General features: G+C 40.3%; 1 protein-coding gene across 2 annotated transcripts in view; it reads right to left on the minus strand.

The window, feature by feature from the left end:
- Nucleotides 1-16,798, minus strand: part of spg11 (SPG11 vesicle trafficking associated, spatacsin) — a 102,591-nt gene that overhangs the window by 71,297 nt on the left and 14,496 nt on the right. For both annotated transcript variants that reach the window (XM_045227174.1, XM_045227173.1), the window contains exons 12-15: nt 14,838-14,909; nt 14,484-14,611; nt 13,903-14,078; nt 1,990-2,200 (exon numbers count right to left, since the gene is read on the minus strand). In XM_045227174.1, the coding sequence (XP_045083109.1) occupies nt 1,990-2,200; nt 13,903-14,078; nt 14,484-14,611; nt 14,838-14,909 (587 nt within the window). The remainder of the gene's footprint in view (nt 1-1,989; nt 2,201-13,902; nt 14,079-14,483; nt 14,612-14,837; nt 14,910-16,798) is intronic.

Raw genomic sequence — 16,798 nt, forward strand, 5'->3', positions numbered from 1 at the left:
CAATTAAGTCATCATTAAAATAATTGGCAACATCTAATAGTTTTGTGATGAATAAGCCATCTGATTCCATGAAAGAGTTGAATTTGTCTTTCTGCCCATAATTCCATTTAAAGTACTGTACTCCAAAGTTTTTTCCCCTCATTATTTATATTATTGATCTTGGCTTCATAATACAGTTTCTTTTTCTTTTTATTGAGTTTGGTGACAGCCAGTCAGATGTGCAGCCAGACTTATTAGCCACTCCTTTTGCCCCATCTCTTTCAAACATACAGTTTTTCAATTCCTCATCAATCCATGGAGCCTTAACAGTTCTAACAGTCAGTTTCTTAACAAGTGCATGTTTATCAATAATTGGAAGCAGCAATTTCATAAATTCATGAAGTGCAGTGTCTGGAAGCTCCTTATTAATCACATCAGACCAACAAGTATTTTTAACATCATCCACATAAGAGTCACAGCAAAATATTTTGTATGATCTCATACACTATTTTAGGCCCAGCTTTTGGATATGATCCCTGTATCCAATGGGTATGGATACAACTTTAGAACAAAGTTATACAGTATTAGTACACATGTGATCAATACATGTAGATGATCTTTTTCCTGTAGTGATTGTAAACACCCTGGTAGATTGATTAATAACCTGAACCAGATTACAGGCACTGGTTACAGTGAGACGCTAACTCTTGAGTGGACAGCTTGATGAAAACCAGTTAATATTCAGGTCTTCAAGAAAGCAGACCTCTCTGTTTACATCACATGCACTATCAAGCATTTCACACATATTATTTAGATACTGACTGTTAGCACTTGGTGGCCTATAGCAACACCCCAAAAGAAAAGGCTTTAGATGCGCAGGTGAACCTGCAACAACAACACTTCAATAACACTTGACATAAGATCTTCTCTAAGCATTACAGGGATCTGGCTCTGAATATGTACAGCAACACCCATAACAATTGTTGTCTCTTCTATAGAGGTTATATCCTTGTATTGCTACTGCTGTATCATCAAACTAATTGTCTAAGTGAGTCTCAGAAATGGCTAATATATTAATGTTATCTGATGTGTGTGTGCTGCATGGTTGAAGCTACGAACCCATAGGCTCTCTCATGCCTTCCAGGCTTTTGGGAGGGAGGGTGGACAATGAGCCCGTCATAGCAGATGTAAGCAATGTCCCCAAACTGTTCTTCAGGTCTTGGACATATCTGGTCAGGTCATCTATTATTTTATTAGTTGACTCCACTACTATTTGGACACTTTAAGCTATTTTCTTGTTGTTGTAACAACTGCTTATAAAACATGTAACATGGCCACTGGATTGATGCAAATACTCATGATTCTGCAAGGTAGGCATAGGCTACTTTGTAGTTCACTTTTAATTGAGAAGGTTTTTGGGAAAGCCTTTCCATCTACCTGAAGACGGTTATCATTAGCATCGCTAATAGCTACACAACAGCTGCACCGCACACACACAGACAGGGGGCATTCCCATGCCATTGCCTCTTCAGAAAGTTGCACAGAACACGAATCACTGATGCATTCTGTACAAGTCTAAAGATCAACTTGGGCAAATACATTTTCTAATAAGTTCAATACATTTAGTTGATTTCCAAAATTCTAGTAATGAACAATTTTTCATGTTGTAGTATCGAAAAAGTACCGAAGCTTCGGTGTACCGTGCAACACTAGTGGCTACAAAATATCTGTAGTAAATTATCTTAACTCACCATCACTTCGTGTTGATGGAGTTTGTGTCTGGTAAAACGTTTTTACATGAACGTGCATTCGGCACAAAGCTCGCCTGAATGTGCACTGTACCCAGTATAAGCCACGCCCTCTAAGATGTTACCCAGGCGAAGTGTCATGTTTTTAGCGAGTCTTACAATACCATCCTATTTTACATGCATCCGTCCACAAGAGATAAATAGATAGTTAACACTTTATTGTCCTCAAACAGGACAAAGCTGATCCCAGAATAGGGTCTACCTGGCCAACATGTAGAGGATGTGGTTCCTCATGTGGGTGCTGCACCGGGTGTTGTTGTTGACCACCTCTGCGGTGAGGGCGGGCCACTGGGGGGCACTGGAAGGGTCACCATTCTGGGAGGCCAGGCTCTCAATCCACTCGGTGACCCGCTGCTGGTCGTGGTGGGAGGTGAGATACGACCAAAGGACCCCCGGGCCACAGGAACTGACAGCTGCTGGTCAAACATAAACACATGATGAATCAACCAAAATCGTGTCAACTGTTCATTTAACTGTTCAATCCAGTCTTGAATATGAAGAAAAAAGTTATATTTCTTAAATAACACCCTTCCCACACAAAAGTGTTAGTCAATGAGGGGAAGATATGAAGGTAAATTAGAGACATAAGTGTACAAGCATGTAACTACTTCACAGGAGAGGCAATTTAACGTTCTGGAACATGTGAACTTTCATGTGCCTTAATAACAAACGTGTATGCCATCTGTAAATAAGAATAATATTGTTAAATTATGAGCCTAGTTGGTTTAGCCATGGAAAAAGAAAGGAACCTTCCCGCTAGCCATGATTGGCTGAGATAATGGATGGGCTGGACATGCTGAGAGAGGAGTTCGGGTTTGGCCTGCCATGTAGCATGCTTCTGTCTATAACGTGAGCTGCTCAGTATGTGAAGATAATCCTGGCTACCGCAGCTTTAAAAAAAAAAGATACAAAGTTGGACTGCTCTAAACAACATGGACTGCTCACAACATTGCTGCCCTGAATTTTTGCAGGCGCTATAGACAAAGATCAGTTGGAAAAAGTTGTGATGGACTACTACTACGGTGAGTGTGAACCGGAGAGACTTGACACAACGCAGGCCAAACAAGCTGTAACTACAAACATAATAATAATAATAATAATAATAATAATATGCCATTAAGCAGATGCTTTTATCCAAAGCGACTTACAGTCATGCGTGCATACATTTTTTTTTTGTGTGTATGGTTGGTCCCGGGGATCGAACCCACTACCTTGGCGTTACAAGTGCCGTGCTCTACCAGCTGAGCTACAGAGGACCACATAATAATTAGAGTTATTAGAACACATAATTGAGTTAAAGGGGTAGCAGTCTGCCTGTGATGCATTCATCCATGTATACAGGTAAGAGTCTAGCTATATTTTCAGATATTATTTGTTTCTAATTTTGTCAGAGTCATTTTCATTGCAAGTTAAAGCGTACTGTTAGGTAGCTAGCGAATGTTAGCTTGCTGGCTTACGTTACGTGTATGATCTGTGTAGTAATATTATTTGTATATCAGAAAGCCATTTGCATTGCTAGTTATAGCCTAATGTTAGCTAGCTAGCTAAGATTGAACCTACTTGGTTAGCTTTAGCTACCTGCAGATTCATGCATGGTGGCTAGCTATAACAATCAGTTTGTATTGCTAGTACTATAGGGTTGGGAATTAAGCTAGCTAGCTACATGTCTAAACAAAAGACTCCATTTCGCCAGATGATAACATGACTCATCAAGATAGCCAGGTGTGCCTGGGAGTGATTACGGCCATCTATTGTATTTCATGAACATGTGTACATGTCTAGACAATAGTGACCCATCCACTAAGCTAGATGTGGCTGGGGGGTGGTTATAGCATTTCTTTCACATGACCCATCAATTTAGACAAGTGTGTCTGGGTAAGAATAATATATACTATTATTGTATAAATATTTTATAATTGTTATCTGGACACTTTCTATTTTTAATATTGCTAATATGCAAATATGCAAGTAACCATTTCACTGTACCGTTTACACCTTCTGTATCCTGTGCATGTGACAAATAAACATAGATTTTATTTGATATAGTGTGTGTTTACCAGAGATGGTAATGTGACGAACTACATAACCTGCACCAAAGTCAGATTAGGATATAGGCTAAGGACTAGATGAAGTGTATTTGTACTACTACTTTTTGCTACTACTTTCACCACTTTTCGTCTTGAAATCTTTGGTTGTTTTACTTCACTACTCACTCTGTTTAGTACATGACCTCACGTGAATCCTTAAAGAGATGGGTGGGGCTAAGACTTAAGAGGGTGTGAACAATGCTGAATGGGTGTAGACAAAGAAGAGCTCTCCAGTAGGTGTACCAAAACATTCAAGGTCCATTTTCTCAAATGTGGGGTTACAAATTTATCAACTTTCAAAGCAGAATTACTTTCCCATTGTTCCTCATCTGCAGTGTATGATATACCATTTTCTAGTTCTGAGTCTACTTTTGTCCAATGTAAAAAATAAAAATTCAAATGTTGCTACATAAGACCGAATCAAGGCGGTGAGTCACATATGAGTTGCAACTGTATTATCAGTTTTGAAGTTGCAAAAAAGATTTGCAAACATGTAACTTATTTTGAGAATAAATGCAAAAACACTTGCAATCATGTAACTTTATGTGTGAATAAATACAACAACACTTGCAAACATGTAACTTCAAATGTGTTGAGGACTTCAGGAAACAGCAGAGGGTGCATCCCCCTATCCACAGACGGGACCACAGCGGAGAAGGTGGAAAGCTTCAAGTTCCTTGGCGTACACATCACTGACAAACTGAAATGGTCCACCCACGCAGACAGTGTGGTGAAGAAGGTGCAACAGAGCCTCTTCAACCTCAGGAGGCTGAAGAAATTTGGCTTGGCACCTAAAACCCTCACAAACTTTTACAGATGCACAACTGAGAGCATCCTGTCGGGCTGTATCACCGCCTGGTACGGCAACTGCACCGCCCGCAACCGCAGGGCTCTCCAGATGGTGGTGCAGTCTGCCGAACGCATTACGCCCTCCAGGACACCTACAGCACCCAATGTCACAAGGCCAAAAAGATCATCAAGGACATCAACCACCTGAGCCACTGCCTGTTCACCCCGCTATCATCCAGAAGGCAAGGTCAGCACAGGTGCATCAAAGCTGGGACCGAGAGAATGAAAAACAGCTTCTATCTCAAGGCCATCAGACTGTTAAATAGCCATCACTAGCACATTAGAGGCTGCTGCTGCCTATTGAAATCACTGGCCACTTTTAAAAATGGAACACTAGTCACTTTAATAATGTTTACATATCTTGCATTACTCATCTCATATGTATATACTGTATTCTATAATATTCTACTGTATCTTAGTCCATACCGCTCTGTCATTGCTTGTCCATAGATGTATATATTCTTAAATTCCAAAACATGTATATACTGTATTCTATAATATTCTACTGTATCTTAGTCCATACCGCTCTGTCATTGCTTGTTCATAGATTCTTAAATTCCATTCTTTACTTAGATTTGTGTGTATTGGGTATATGTTGTGAAATTGTTAGATATTACTGCACTGTCGGAGCTAGAAGCACAAGCATTTCGCTACACCCGCAATAACATCTGCTAAACACGTGTATGTGACATATACAATTTTATTTTATTTTATTTGGATGAATGCAACTCATTTACTAAACTAGTGACTGAAGAATCTTCTTCTGTGAATCAAAATTACATTTGTTGAATCTGCACGCTCAGAGTTTTGGCACTAATTTAGACACTAACCTGTGCTGAAATTATTTGTAGTTTTAAATCCCGGGGTTGCATAGTTGTAACAAAAGTCTGTGCTTGTAAATGTCTCTGCAAGCAGCTCTGGTGGGCAAAGTTTTTTTCTTCCGACCAATTAGGTGTCGTGTTGTCATTCTGGAACGTGCAGCGCCGTGTTTCAACTCGAGGTAAGAATCTCAGGATTAACTATCTAATGTTAGCTATATTTTTTAATAAATACATAGGCTATTTTTTTATTTATTAACGATTATGTGAACTGTCTTGGGCAAGTTTTCAACTTGACACAATACCCATTACCTAGCGAGCTAGCGCATGATTGCTAGCTAGTAAGCAACATTCGGCTGGCTAGATGGCTACATTAGCTTACTTTGGCTTTTATTAACCAACAGTCTAGCTTGCTAGTTAACTAGTTCTTGATAATGTTTGTTTGTGTCTGTAGGTGAGTACTTCAAGTACTACCTGACTTGTAGCTACCCTAGCAGCTAGCTGTATTATTTTGGTCTGGCATTTTGAGAGGTTTCAGAGATGGACTGATTAGCATCCTTTCTCGAGTCAGTGTGCTAACTTTACTGGGGGAAAACATTGATCTGGACAGCAGATGCTTATTAGTTGTAGGCACGTTTATGTAACCTCATTTAGTCCTACCTGCTATGGTGGGTTTTACATTAATTGATATTCACACATTTGTTTTTGAGTTAGAATTACTGTCATGTTATTGATGCCAAATTGCAAACCTTCATTGAACCTTCTCTATTCCAGAACCAATGGGTGTGCCTGAGTCTTATCACCTCTTAACTAGGTAAGCTGTTTCAACCTGTGAACACTATTCTCCTGATTTGGTCTGTTTCAGTCATTGCAGGAAGTCTTGAAGAGCAGGAGCGTGTGAAGGGTTTTGTACAAGCCCAGCTTTAACACCTGACTTAAATAATTAACTTAACAAATCATGGCAATAGGGTAAGATTTGTAATCAGGTATGAGCTGGGCTGGAATAAAAGCTTACACACACTCCTGCCATTCAGATCTGGAGTGGTCCACCTTTTGAAGTAATTATTCTGCACTATGGGTACAATTAGGGGGATTGTTAATGTCCTCCATTTTGTACTTGACCTTTATAGACGCAGACCCGAAGACATTAAAGCGGAATGACATTGAGGGACACACACTGAGACAACGAGAATGACTGGACATATGATCTTGTGGCTAGCAAGAAGCAACTAGCGTCAGCTAGCATAACTAGCTAGCAATGTTCAGTCCAAAGCCAGTCAGCTAATAACTTTAGCTTGCTTGCTATCAACTCAAAATCGGCTCGCTAATCAAATGTATGTTTAAGTTATACATTTACTAGTTGGGTCATTACTGCAATGCAGTGCCTTTTGGACCTCATAACTTTTGAAATACATTTTTTGCATTCTATCAGAAAAAGGACATGTTTTACGTATTGGTCAAGCTCATGCACGTACATTTCTTAAAGTGCATAATCCAAGCTGTTCAGCGCATAATCCTAACAGTGTGGAAATGTGGATCCTAAACTAGCTATAGCATTTTGAGTGAGCAAGATTGAGCTAGCATAATGGTGAACACTTGAACACGATTTTATTTCTCTATCAAACATATTGGTTCATTTTCTCTATAATTTAGCCTAACAGGATGGAAATGTCTGAGTGGGACTAACTAACTAACAAGATGAAACATGGAAAAATAAATATAAACACTCAGTCTTATCTATTTAGCTTTACATGTCACCCATTGAGCATGTTTGGGATGCTCTGGATCGACGTGTAAGACAGCTTGTTCCAGTTTCCGCCAATATCCAGCACCTTCGCACAGCCATTGAAGAGGAGTGGGACAACATTCCATAGGTCACAATCAACAGCCTGATCAACTCTATGCGAAGGAGATGTGCCGCGCTGCATGAGGCAAATGGTGATCCACGCCCCTACTTTTTTTTTTTAAGGCATCTGTGACCAACAGATGCATATCTGTATTCCCAGTCACGTGAAATCCATAGATTAGGGCCTAATGAATTTATTTCAAATGACTGATTTCCTTATATGAACTGTAACTCAGTAAGATCTTTGAAATTGTTACATGTTGCGTTTATATTTTTGTTCAGTGTAGTTTAAACCACTCAGCTGTAGGTATTATGTCTTCCATTTTTCGGCGTTGGGAGGTGGTAACATTTGGAGGTGTTTCTGTGGTTTGGACCAATCAAAATCAACTTGATACCCTTGTCATTTTCATCACCAGATCCGTGGCCTATTCATCTAACCCCGCTCAATCAACTTTAAGAGGGTCTGTTTCTATGCCGATTTAAAGGGAAAGACTCAGAAAAACACCATGAAAAATTTAACATATTGTCTTCGGGGGAGGGTAGGTACTGAAATTCAGTCTCTTAGCTTTGTACATTTATAAATATATAGATTCAATTTTGTTTTGTATTCCGCAGATTTCATTTAGAAAACCCCCATGTTATCACACAGGAACCTGCAGCCACTAGCTAGCTTGTCAGTTGACATTTGAAGTTAGCGCCGTTCTGCCGCGGAGCAGTGAAAGTGTTCTATTGAGCAGTGGCTACTTTTTGACTATGGCCATAATGACATTCTATTTACTCTAATCATGCTAAATTCTCTGAGTAAATAGTTTGTAACTTGTGAAGAGACATAGGGTATGCGCTAGGGCTGCACGATATATTGTTTCAGCATCGACATTGCGATGTATGCATCTGCAATAGTCACATCGCAGAACGTGCGATTTAGTAAGGTAAACATATATCAGTCTACAATAAAAAATATATAACGTAATTTACTCCGATTTATGGGTTATTGGATACACAGTTTATTATTATTATTATTATTATTATTATTATTATTATTTTAAACACGGAGTTCGTTGCTGCACGTGGTTGAAATGCAGGCTCTGCTTGCGCGTGACGAAATGATGAGTGAGGAACAGGCAAAAAAGATAATATTTTGGCTACAGACAGGATGATGTTAACGAAAAACAGGTACTTTGTCGAGAGTGCCTTGCAATTGTTGCCACAACCCACAACACGACCTATTTGTTCGATCATTTAAGGCGGCACCACAAATCTTCGTATGACGAGTGCAAAGCATCTTAATGCCATCCAAAGCAAAAATCTATTATTTCGGATGCCTTTTCCAGTATTACACCATACGAGAAAGGTTCAAAACGGCAGAGAGAAATCACAGATTCAATAACATTTCACGTCGCCAAAGACATGGTACCAATTAACACGGTTACCAAAGAGGGTTTTAAAAACATGATCCGGTCACTTGACAAGCGGTATGTAATGCCATCACGCAACTATTTTTCTCAAGTTGCCATCCCAAGTTGTACGAGAAATGCAAGGCACAAGTTGAAACAGAGCTGTCACAAGTGGAATATTATACAGCAACAACGGACTTGTGGTCCAGCCGGACAACGGAGCCCTACATAAGTCTGACCGTACACTTTATTAATGAGGACTTCCACCTGAAAAGTCGCTGTTTGCAAACTGCATTTTCCCCAGAGGATCATACAAGTGAGAACATCGCAACAGGGATGAGAGAAGCTTTAGCTGATTGGGGCCTAGATGAGAGTCGTCTAGTCTGTATAACAACAGACAACATTACCTTTATGAATTATGAAGCCTTTATGTGCTTTATTTGCTTGTGTTGATTACATAAATGCTTCAAAATTCAAAAAAGTGATGTTAGCTGATGAAGATTAGCTCATAGAACAAAACATATAAGATCTCCTAAGCCTGTGTTTATCACAGACCCATTAATTTCCCCGTAGGCTTTGGCCAACGAGCCATGGTGGAGTTAGCCTCCATTAGTGCTAGCCTCCGTTAGTGCCTACAAAAAGACGCCATTACTATTGTTCTCCATAAGGTTGGGAGCAACGTGAAAATCGTTGTGGAAATCTGTTGCAGCTCAAGTCGACTACAAAACCCACAAAGCAATGCTTTCTCTCTGGACAGGCTGGCTAGCTAGCTAGCTAGCTACTAAACGTAGCTACACACAATAATACCAGATATTTTAGAGGAAGGGAGATGCATTTTCCCATTGAAGAAATTTGTCACGGTTCGGGTCTGTGTACGTGGGCGTTGCCCCTCTCCTGTGAGCATGCTTTTTCGTGTAGCCTAGCAACCAGCAGGAAGAGACAACAGCTTCACGCGCTTTTAAAACTAACACAGACCTCAAACAAAGTAGTTTTTATCCTAATCTACTTCTTGGAAAGATGTCAGTTTGGGCTCAGAATGCTCAGAACACATTGCCCAAAATGTACAACCGTTACTGTGTGTGAGGGAAATGTGTAATATTCGGTAAAATCCCCCCAAGCCTATGAGGTGTCCCTGATAATATCAAAGTCAATTTCAGCATGTGAAGTAGGTAGCAAGCTGTAAAATCGCCGAAACAACCTGCACTATCAATTTAGGAGGTTACAATCGCACCATGTTCAAACTGCAGGTCGTGTGCCTCACAGAGTGGAGTCTGGTGTTGCTATGGCAACGCAACGGCCCCACAGGCACAGTGCGGCCACACACACACACAGGGCAAGGGGGGAGAAGAGAAATGTGTGTTGCGTGATGGTAGTTGAAGGAAAAATGTAGTTGAATAATTCGGTCTACTGTTTAGTTTGAGTACATCTTAGCAAAATATGTAGTTTGTCATGACGATATATAGATGGATGGATGTGTTCTAGACAAGTACAGTTCATGTCGGAAGTTTACATACACTTAGGTTGGAGTCATTAAAACTTGTTTTTCAACCACTCCACAAATGTCTTGTTAATAAACTATAGTTTTGGCAAGTTGGATAGGACATATACTTTGTGCATGACACAAGTAATTTTTCCAACAATTGTTTACAGACAGATTATTTCACTTATAATTCACTGTATCACAATTCCAGTGGGTCAGAAGTTTATACACACTAAGTTGACTGTGCCTTTAAACAGCTTGGAAAATTCCAGAAAATGATGTCATGGCTTTAGAAGCTTCTGATAGGCTAATTGACATCATTTGAGTCAATTGGAGGTGTACCTGTGGATGTATTTCAAGGCCTACCTTCAAACGCAGTGCCTCTTTGCTTGACATCATGGGAAAATCAAAAGAAATCAGCCAAGACCTCAGAAAAAAATGGTAGACCTCCACAAGTCTGGTTCATCCTTGGGAGCAATTTCCAAACACCTGAAGGTACCACGTTCATCTGTACAAACAATAGTACGCAAGTATAAACACCATGGGACCACACAGCCGTCATACCGCTCAGGAAGGAGATGCGTTCTGTCTCCTAGAGATGAACGTACAGTGGGGAAAAAAAGTATTTAGTCAGCCACCAATTGTGCAAGTTCTCCCACTTAAAAAGATGAGAGAGGCCTGTAATTTTCATCATAGGTACACGTCAACTATGACAGACAAATTGAGAAAAATAAATCCAGAAAATCCCATTGTAGGATTTTTAATGAATTTATTTGCAAATTATGGTGGAAAATAAGTATTTGGTCACCTACAAACAAGCAAGATTTCTGGCTCTCACAGACCTGTAACTTCTTCTTTAAGAGGTTCCTATGTCCTCCACTCGTTACCTGTATTAATGGCACCTGTTTGAACTTGTTATCAGTATAAAAGACACCTGTCCACAACCTCAAACAGTCACACTCCAAACTCCACAATGGCCAAGACCAAAGAGCTGTCAAAGGACACCAAAAACAAAATTGTAGACCTGCACCAGGCTGGGAAGACTGAATCTGCAATAGGTAAGCAGCTTGGTTTGAATAAATCAACTGTGGGAGCAATTATTAGGAAATGGAAGACATATAAGACCACTGATAATCTCCCTCGATCTGGGGCTCCACGCAAGATCTCACCCCGTGGGGGTCAAAATGATCACAAGAACGGTGAGCAAAAATCCCAGAACCACACGGGGGGACCTAGTGAATGACCTGCAGAGAGCTGGGACCAAAGTAACAAAGCCTACCATCAGTAACCCACTACGCCGCCAGGGACTCAAATCCTGCAGTGCCAGACGTGTCCCCCTGCTTAAGCCAGTACATGTCCAGGCCCGTCTGAAGTGCATTTGGATGATCCAGAAGAGGATTGGGAGAATGTCATATGGTCAGATGAAACCAAAATATTACTTTTTGGTAAAAACTCAACTCGTCATGTTTGGAGGACAAAGAATGCTGAGTTGCATCCAAAGAACACCATACCTACTGTGAAGCATGGGGTTGGAAACATCATGCTTTGGGGCTGTTTTTCTGCAAAGGGACCAGGACGACTGATCCGTGTAAAGGAAAGAATGAATGGGGCCATGTAACGTGAGATTTTGAGTGAAACCCTCCTTCCATCAGCAAGGGCATTGAAGATGAAACGTGGCTGGGTCTTTCAGCATGACAATGATCCCAAACACACCGCCCGGGCAACGAAGGAGTGGCTTCGTAAGAAGCATTTCAAGGTCCTGGAGTGGCCTAGCCAGTCTCCAGATCTCAACCCCATAGAAAATCTTTGGAGGGAGTTGAAAGTCTGTGTTGCCCAGCGACAGCCCCAAAACATCACTGCTCTAGAGGAGATCTGCATGGAGGAATGGGCCAAAATACCAGCAACAGTGTGTGAAAACCTTGTGAAGACTTACAGAAAACGTTTGACCTGTGTCATTGCCAATAAAGGGTAAATAACAAAAGTATTGAGAAACTTTTGTTATTGACCAAATACTTATTTTCCACCATCATATGCCAATAAATTCATTAAAAATCCTACAATGTGATTTTCTGGATTTTTTTTTCTCATTTTGTCTGTCATAGTTGACGTGTACCTATGATGAAAATTACAGGCCTCTCTCATCTTTTTAAGTGGGAGAACTTGCACAATTGGTGGCTGACTAAATACTTTTTTTCCCCACTGTACTTTGGTGCGAAAAGTGCAAATCAATCCCAGAACAACAGCAAAGGACCGTGTGAAGATGCTGGAGGAAACAGGTACAAAAGTATCTATATCCACAGTAAAACGAGTCCTATATCGACATAACCTGAAAGGCCGCTCAGCAACGAAGAAGCCACTGCTCCAAAACCGCCATAAAAAAGCCAGACTACGGTTTGCAACTGCACATGGGGACAAAGATTGCACTTTTTGGAGAAATGTCCTCTGGTCTGATGAAACAAAAATAGAACTGTTTGGCCATAATGACCATCGTTATGTTTGGAGGAAAAAGGGGGTTGCTTGCAAGCCGAAGAACACCATCCCAACCGTGAAGCACAGGGGTGGCAGCATCATGCTGTGGGGGTGCTTTGCTGCAGGAGGGACTGGTATACTTCACAAAATAGATGACATCATGAGGAAGGAAAATGATGTGGATATATTGAAGCAACATCTCAAGACATCAGCCAGGAAGTTAAAGCTTGGTCGCAAATGGGTCTTCCAAATGGACAATGACCCCAAGCATACTTCCAAAGTGAGCTCAATCCTATAGAAAATGTGTGGGCAGAACTGAAAAAGCGTGTACAAGCAAGGAGGCCTACAGACCTGACTCAGTTACACCATCTCTGTCAGGAGGAATGGGCCAAAATTCACCCAACTTATTGTGGGAAGCTTGTGGAAGGCTACCCGAAACGTTTGACCCAAGTTAAACAATTTAAAGGCAATGCTACCAAATACTAATTGAGTGTATGTAAACTTCTGACCCACTGGGAATGTGATGAAAGAAATAAAAGCTGAAATAAATAATTCTCTCTACTATTATTCTGACATTTCACATTCTTAAAATAATGTGCTGATCCTAACTGACCTAAGACAGGGAATTTTTACTAGGATTAAATGTCAGGAATTGTGAAAAACTGAGTTTAAATGTATTTGGCTAAGGTGTATGTAAACTTCCGACTTCAACTGTATGCCCATACCATGTATTGGCTGATATGGTGATCGGGAGTGCAGGTATATATTTTTAAAAGTGTTATGAAATGTGATAATTTTGAATTCTTCAGTGACGAGAACCTGATCGTGATGACATGGCACAACACGATTTCCTGATTTCACAGGCAGACCACTTAGAAGTTAAATCATGGTGAAAATAAATGTTTTACTCACTCATAGAACATTGACTATCACCAAATTGACAGGAGTTTCATTCTGGAGTAGATTATCCCTTTAAGTGCCGAAAATGCTGTCATCAAAGTAATTTCTGTGGTAGGTGAAGTCAGAGTTCAGCATGACGGGAAAGTCGGGGTCCAGAGATGATACGAGTTTCCAACTTGTACCACTTGAAAGCTGAATGTTTTTTCCAAGTCGGGATCTCGTACTTACGATTACTCATATAGGGTGTGAATGCAGGGTTAAGAGACTCCTACCTGAGTCTTGTAGGCGTGACAGCAGGATCTCTCTCTGGGTGTTGTGGTCCCAATGTCTGACCCAGTCCAGACGCAGCGAGCTCCACAGTGTCTGTTCTGACTGGGAGCCTCTCTGGTCTACCAGCTCCTCCAGTAGGCTTTTAGACCCTGGGTCTGTCTGGGCCATCTGAGGAACCCTGAGAGAAAGCAGTTCACAGTACAGTTTGCTACATTGAAACAGGAAGTGCATTGCCATAGAGCAAGACTAAAGATAAATGATTGAGCAAAAAAACGAACTGTTTACTGCTAACATGGTAAAATGTCATGTCATGTAAGCAGAGAAAAACAACTACTGGCATCTAGGGCCGTGTTCATTAGGACACGCAACAGACATTGTAAAACACTTCTGAAATAGAAAACATTTTAGCAGTTCTTATTGGACAAGTCCAGGTTGTCCCTCCCTGTTTCTGTGTTTTCTTTTGTTTTGATGACTAAAGAACACGACCCAGGTGGATACGGTGTCAGAAATCCTGACAGTAGAAAAGTACATGAAGAGAAAACTGTAAAACCAAATGCAGTAAAGAGTCTGTTTTATCTCATACCGTTGTCTGCCCACAGGGTCTGTGCAGCGCGTCTCAGGCACCGCACACAAAGCCTCCATCTGTTTGATGAATTCCATCCTCTGCACCTCTTCATCAGACAAATAGCTCTGTTTTGACAACTCCTCCACCTGCAGACAGTAATTGGAAAACCCCAAATCTTAATAAGATTGGTAATAACGCCTTTGAGGCCGCCAAAAGGTAATGAGTTATGTTCATAAAGAGATGTTGATAAGGACTATATTTTTAATTTCACCCTTGTCTGGCTGAAATTAGTTTTTTAACAGTCAAATCATCCAAATAATGAAAGCCAATGTTAGACGCGATCATTGAATTTGCTCAAAATGCTGGTCTTACCACAAAGTCCCTTAGGTCCCGGTCGTCTGTGTAGAGGCATATGTTATGCAGTTGCTTCTTTACGTTGAAACCCTGAAAACAGACAACGCTGGCGTTGGAGTCTTTTAACCACAGTATGGAGCGTTATCACAAAGCTCTGACTGTGTTCATACAATTTTGGTTTATTCACACAGCAAAACAAACAACAATAAAAAACAAGAAGACTCCTGTCTAATTCAGTTGCATGAGAAATGCCCATTTAGCCATGGAGGACACACTAACATTCCTGCTTGGTCATGGGTGTGAGTGAGATGCTAACAACATCCCTGTATTCGCACTCTGGGCACATTGAATAGCAAAGCTCTGTCTGTCCTGTGCGTTATGTAACATAATCATGCAGTGTAACCACAGTCAAGTAGTCTTATATGATTGATTGATTGGTTGATTATATTATATAGTGTCATGCATATTCATGATGCCCAGCCCACATGGGCTTATAAGACACTGTACTCACCAAAGAAAATGATCATACTTATATATGCACACAAGTACATACATACATACATACATACATACATACATACATACATATAGTTGCGGCCAAATATATTGGCACCCTTACATACAGAAAATACAAAAATCCCCCAAAAGTCCCTATTTCTTCTAAAACAAGATGAAATTGAAAGAACTTTTGGTCTCTACACCTTGTTATTGGATTTTCAACATTGCAGAACCAATTTTACTTTAAGTGTAACAGTTTTATTTAAATAAATAAAGACAAATGCATGGACAGAATTATTGGCACCCCGAAGCTAGTACTAGGTTTATCTTGTTCTTGATACCATGTCTTGTTTTGAGGTGTTTTGACTGATGTCACGTCTATGCTAATATAGCAAACATTCACTAGCTAGCTAACCAACAACTGCAACAATGTATTTGAGAGACAACAAGTGCTCATTGTGCAAATGTATTTATGTTTTCAACAAACATTGTAAACTAAATATAGTTGACATGTTGCCAACAATATAAGCCAATCCCATAGTTGCGCACAAGTCAGTTTTGTTGCTAAACAACCAACAAGTCTATAGCTGCTCTTCTTCATTGATGGCATTGAACCTACCTACTTCAATTGCCAGAAGCAGTATCCCAGTTCTCAACTGGGCACACAAGGTTCTTTGATTTCTTGTCAGATGACATAGGGTTCTGGCTCATAGGTGTTTTGATCTGGTTATGAGTTCTGAGTTTAGGTTTTAGCCATATATCAGTTGACAATTTTTCTTTGTAGCTAATTTTTCTTTATAAGCAATCTCACTTAAACCCTCCTATTCGCCGGCCTGTTTGACCGAAAGACTTGAAACTTTGGATGCAAGTGTCTTTCCTCATGCTGAATAAATGTCATAAGGACAATCACGATAGATTCTCCTCCATCTTGGAAAAACGTATTCTCATGAACCATAAGTAACAGGCCCATGGTACATCTCTTAACTTAGTTTGAGAAAAGCCAAGGGATTGGTTAAGAGGTAGCTGAGTTACTGACAAATCAAAAATCTGATTTTACGTGTCAATTCAAACCACTGGAAATCCACTCCACGGTGGCCTATCAACTTGGAACTTGTCATCGCTATCATTGACATCCCTAAGATGAAGCACACTGAATTTGGTATTGATATAAAAAAACAACAAGGAAACTATTAACAACTAATTCTTTGCATATGTAACGCTAATGCTAAAAATCATCTGCAATCATCTACTCCTCATGAACCATACATCAGATTCACTCCAGATGTTGTATTTAGACATGATTGCACATAAAGAAAGATCGTTCCTACATGATAGAGTGCTTGCTTTGCTATCCAACTAATCTTGTGTCCTTTCTGTCATCCTGTGAACCCCGTTCATTGCTGCTCGCAGCTATATTGTTTGTTTTGTTTTTCTTATATTGTTACCATTGTTCATCGTTGTCTAACTACGAACATGCTGAG

Source organism: Coregonus clupeaformis, chromosome 19 (assembly GCF_020615455.1).
Source record: "Coregonus clupeaformis isolate EN_2021a chromosome 19, ASM2061545v1, whole genome shotgun sequence".
NCBI lineage: Eukaryota > Metazoa > Chordata > Actinopteri > Salmoniformes > Salmonidae > Coregonus > Coregonus clupeaformis.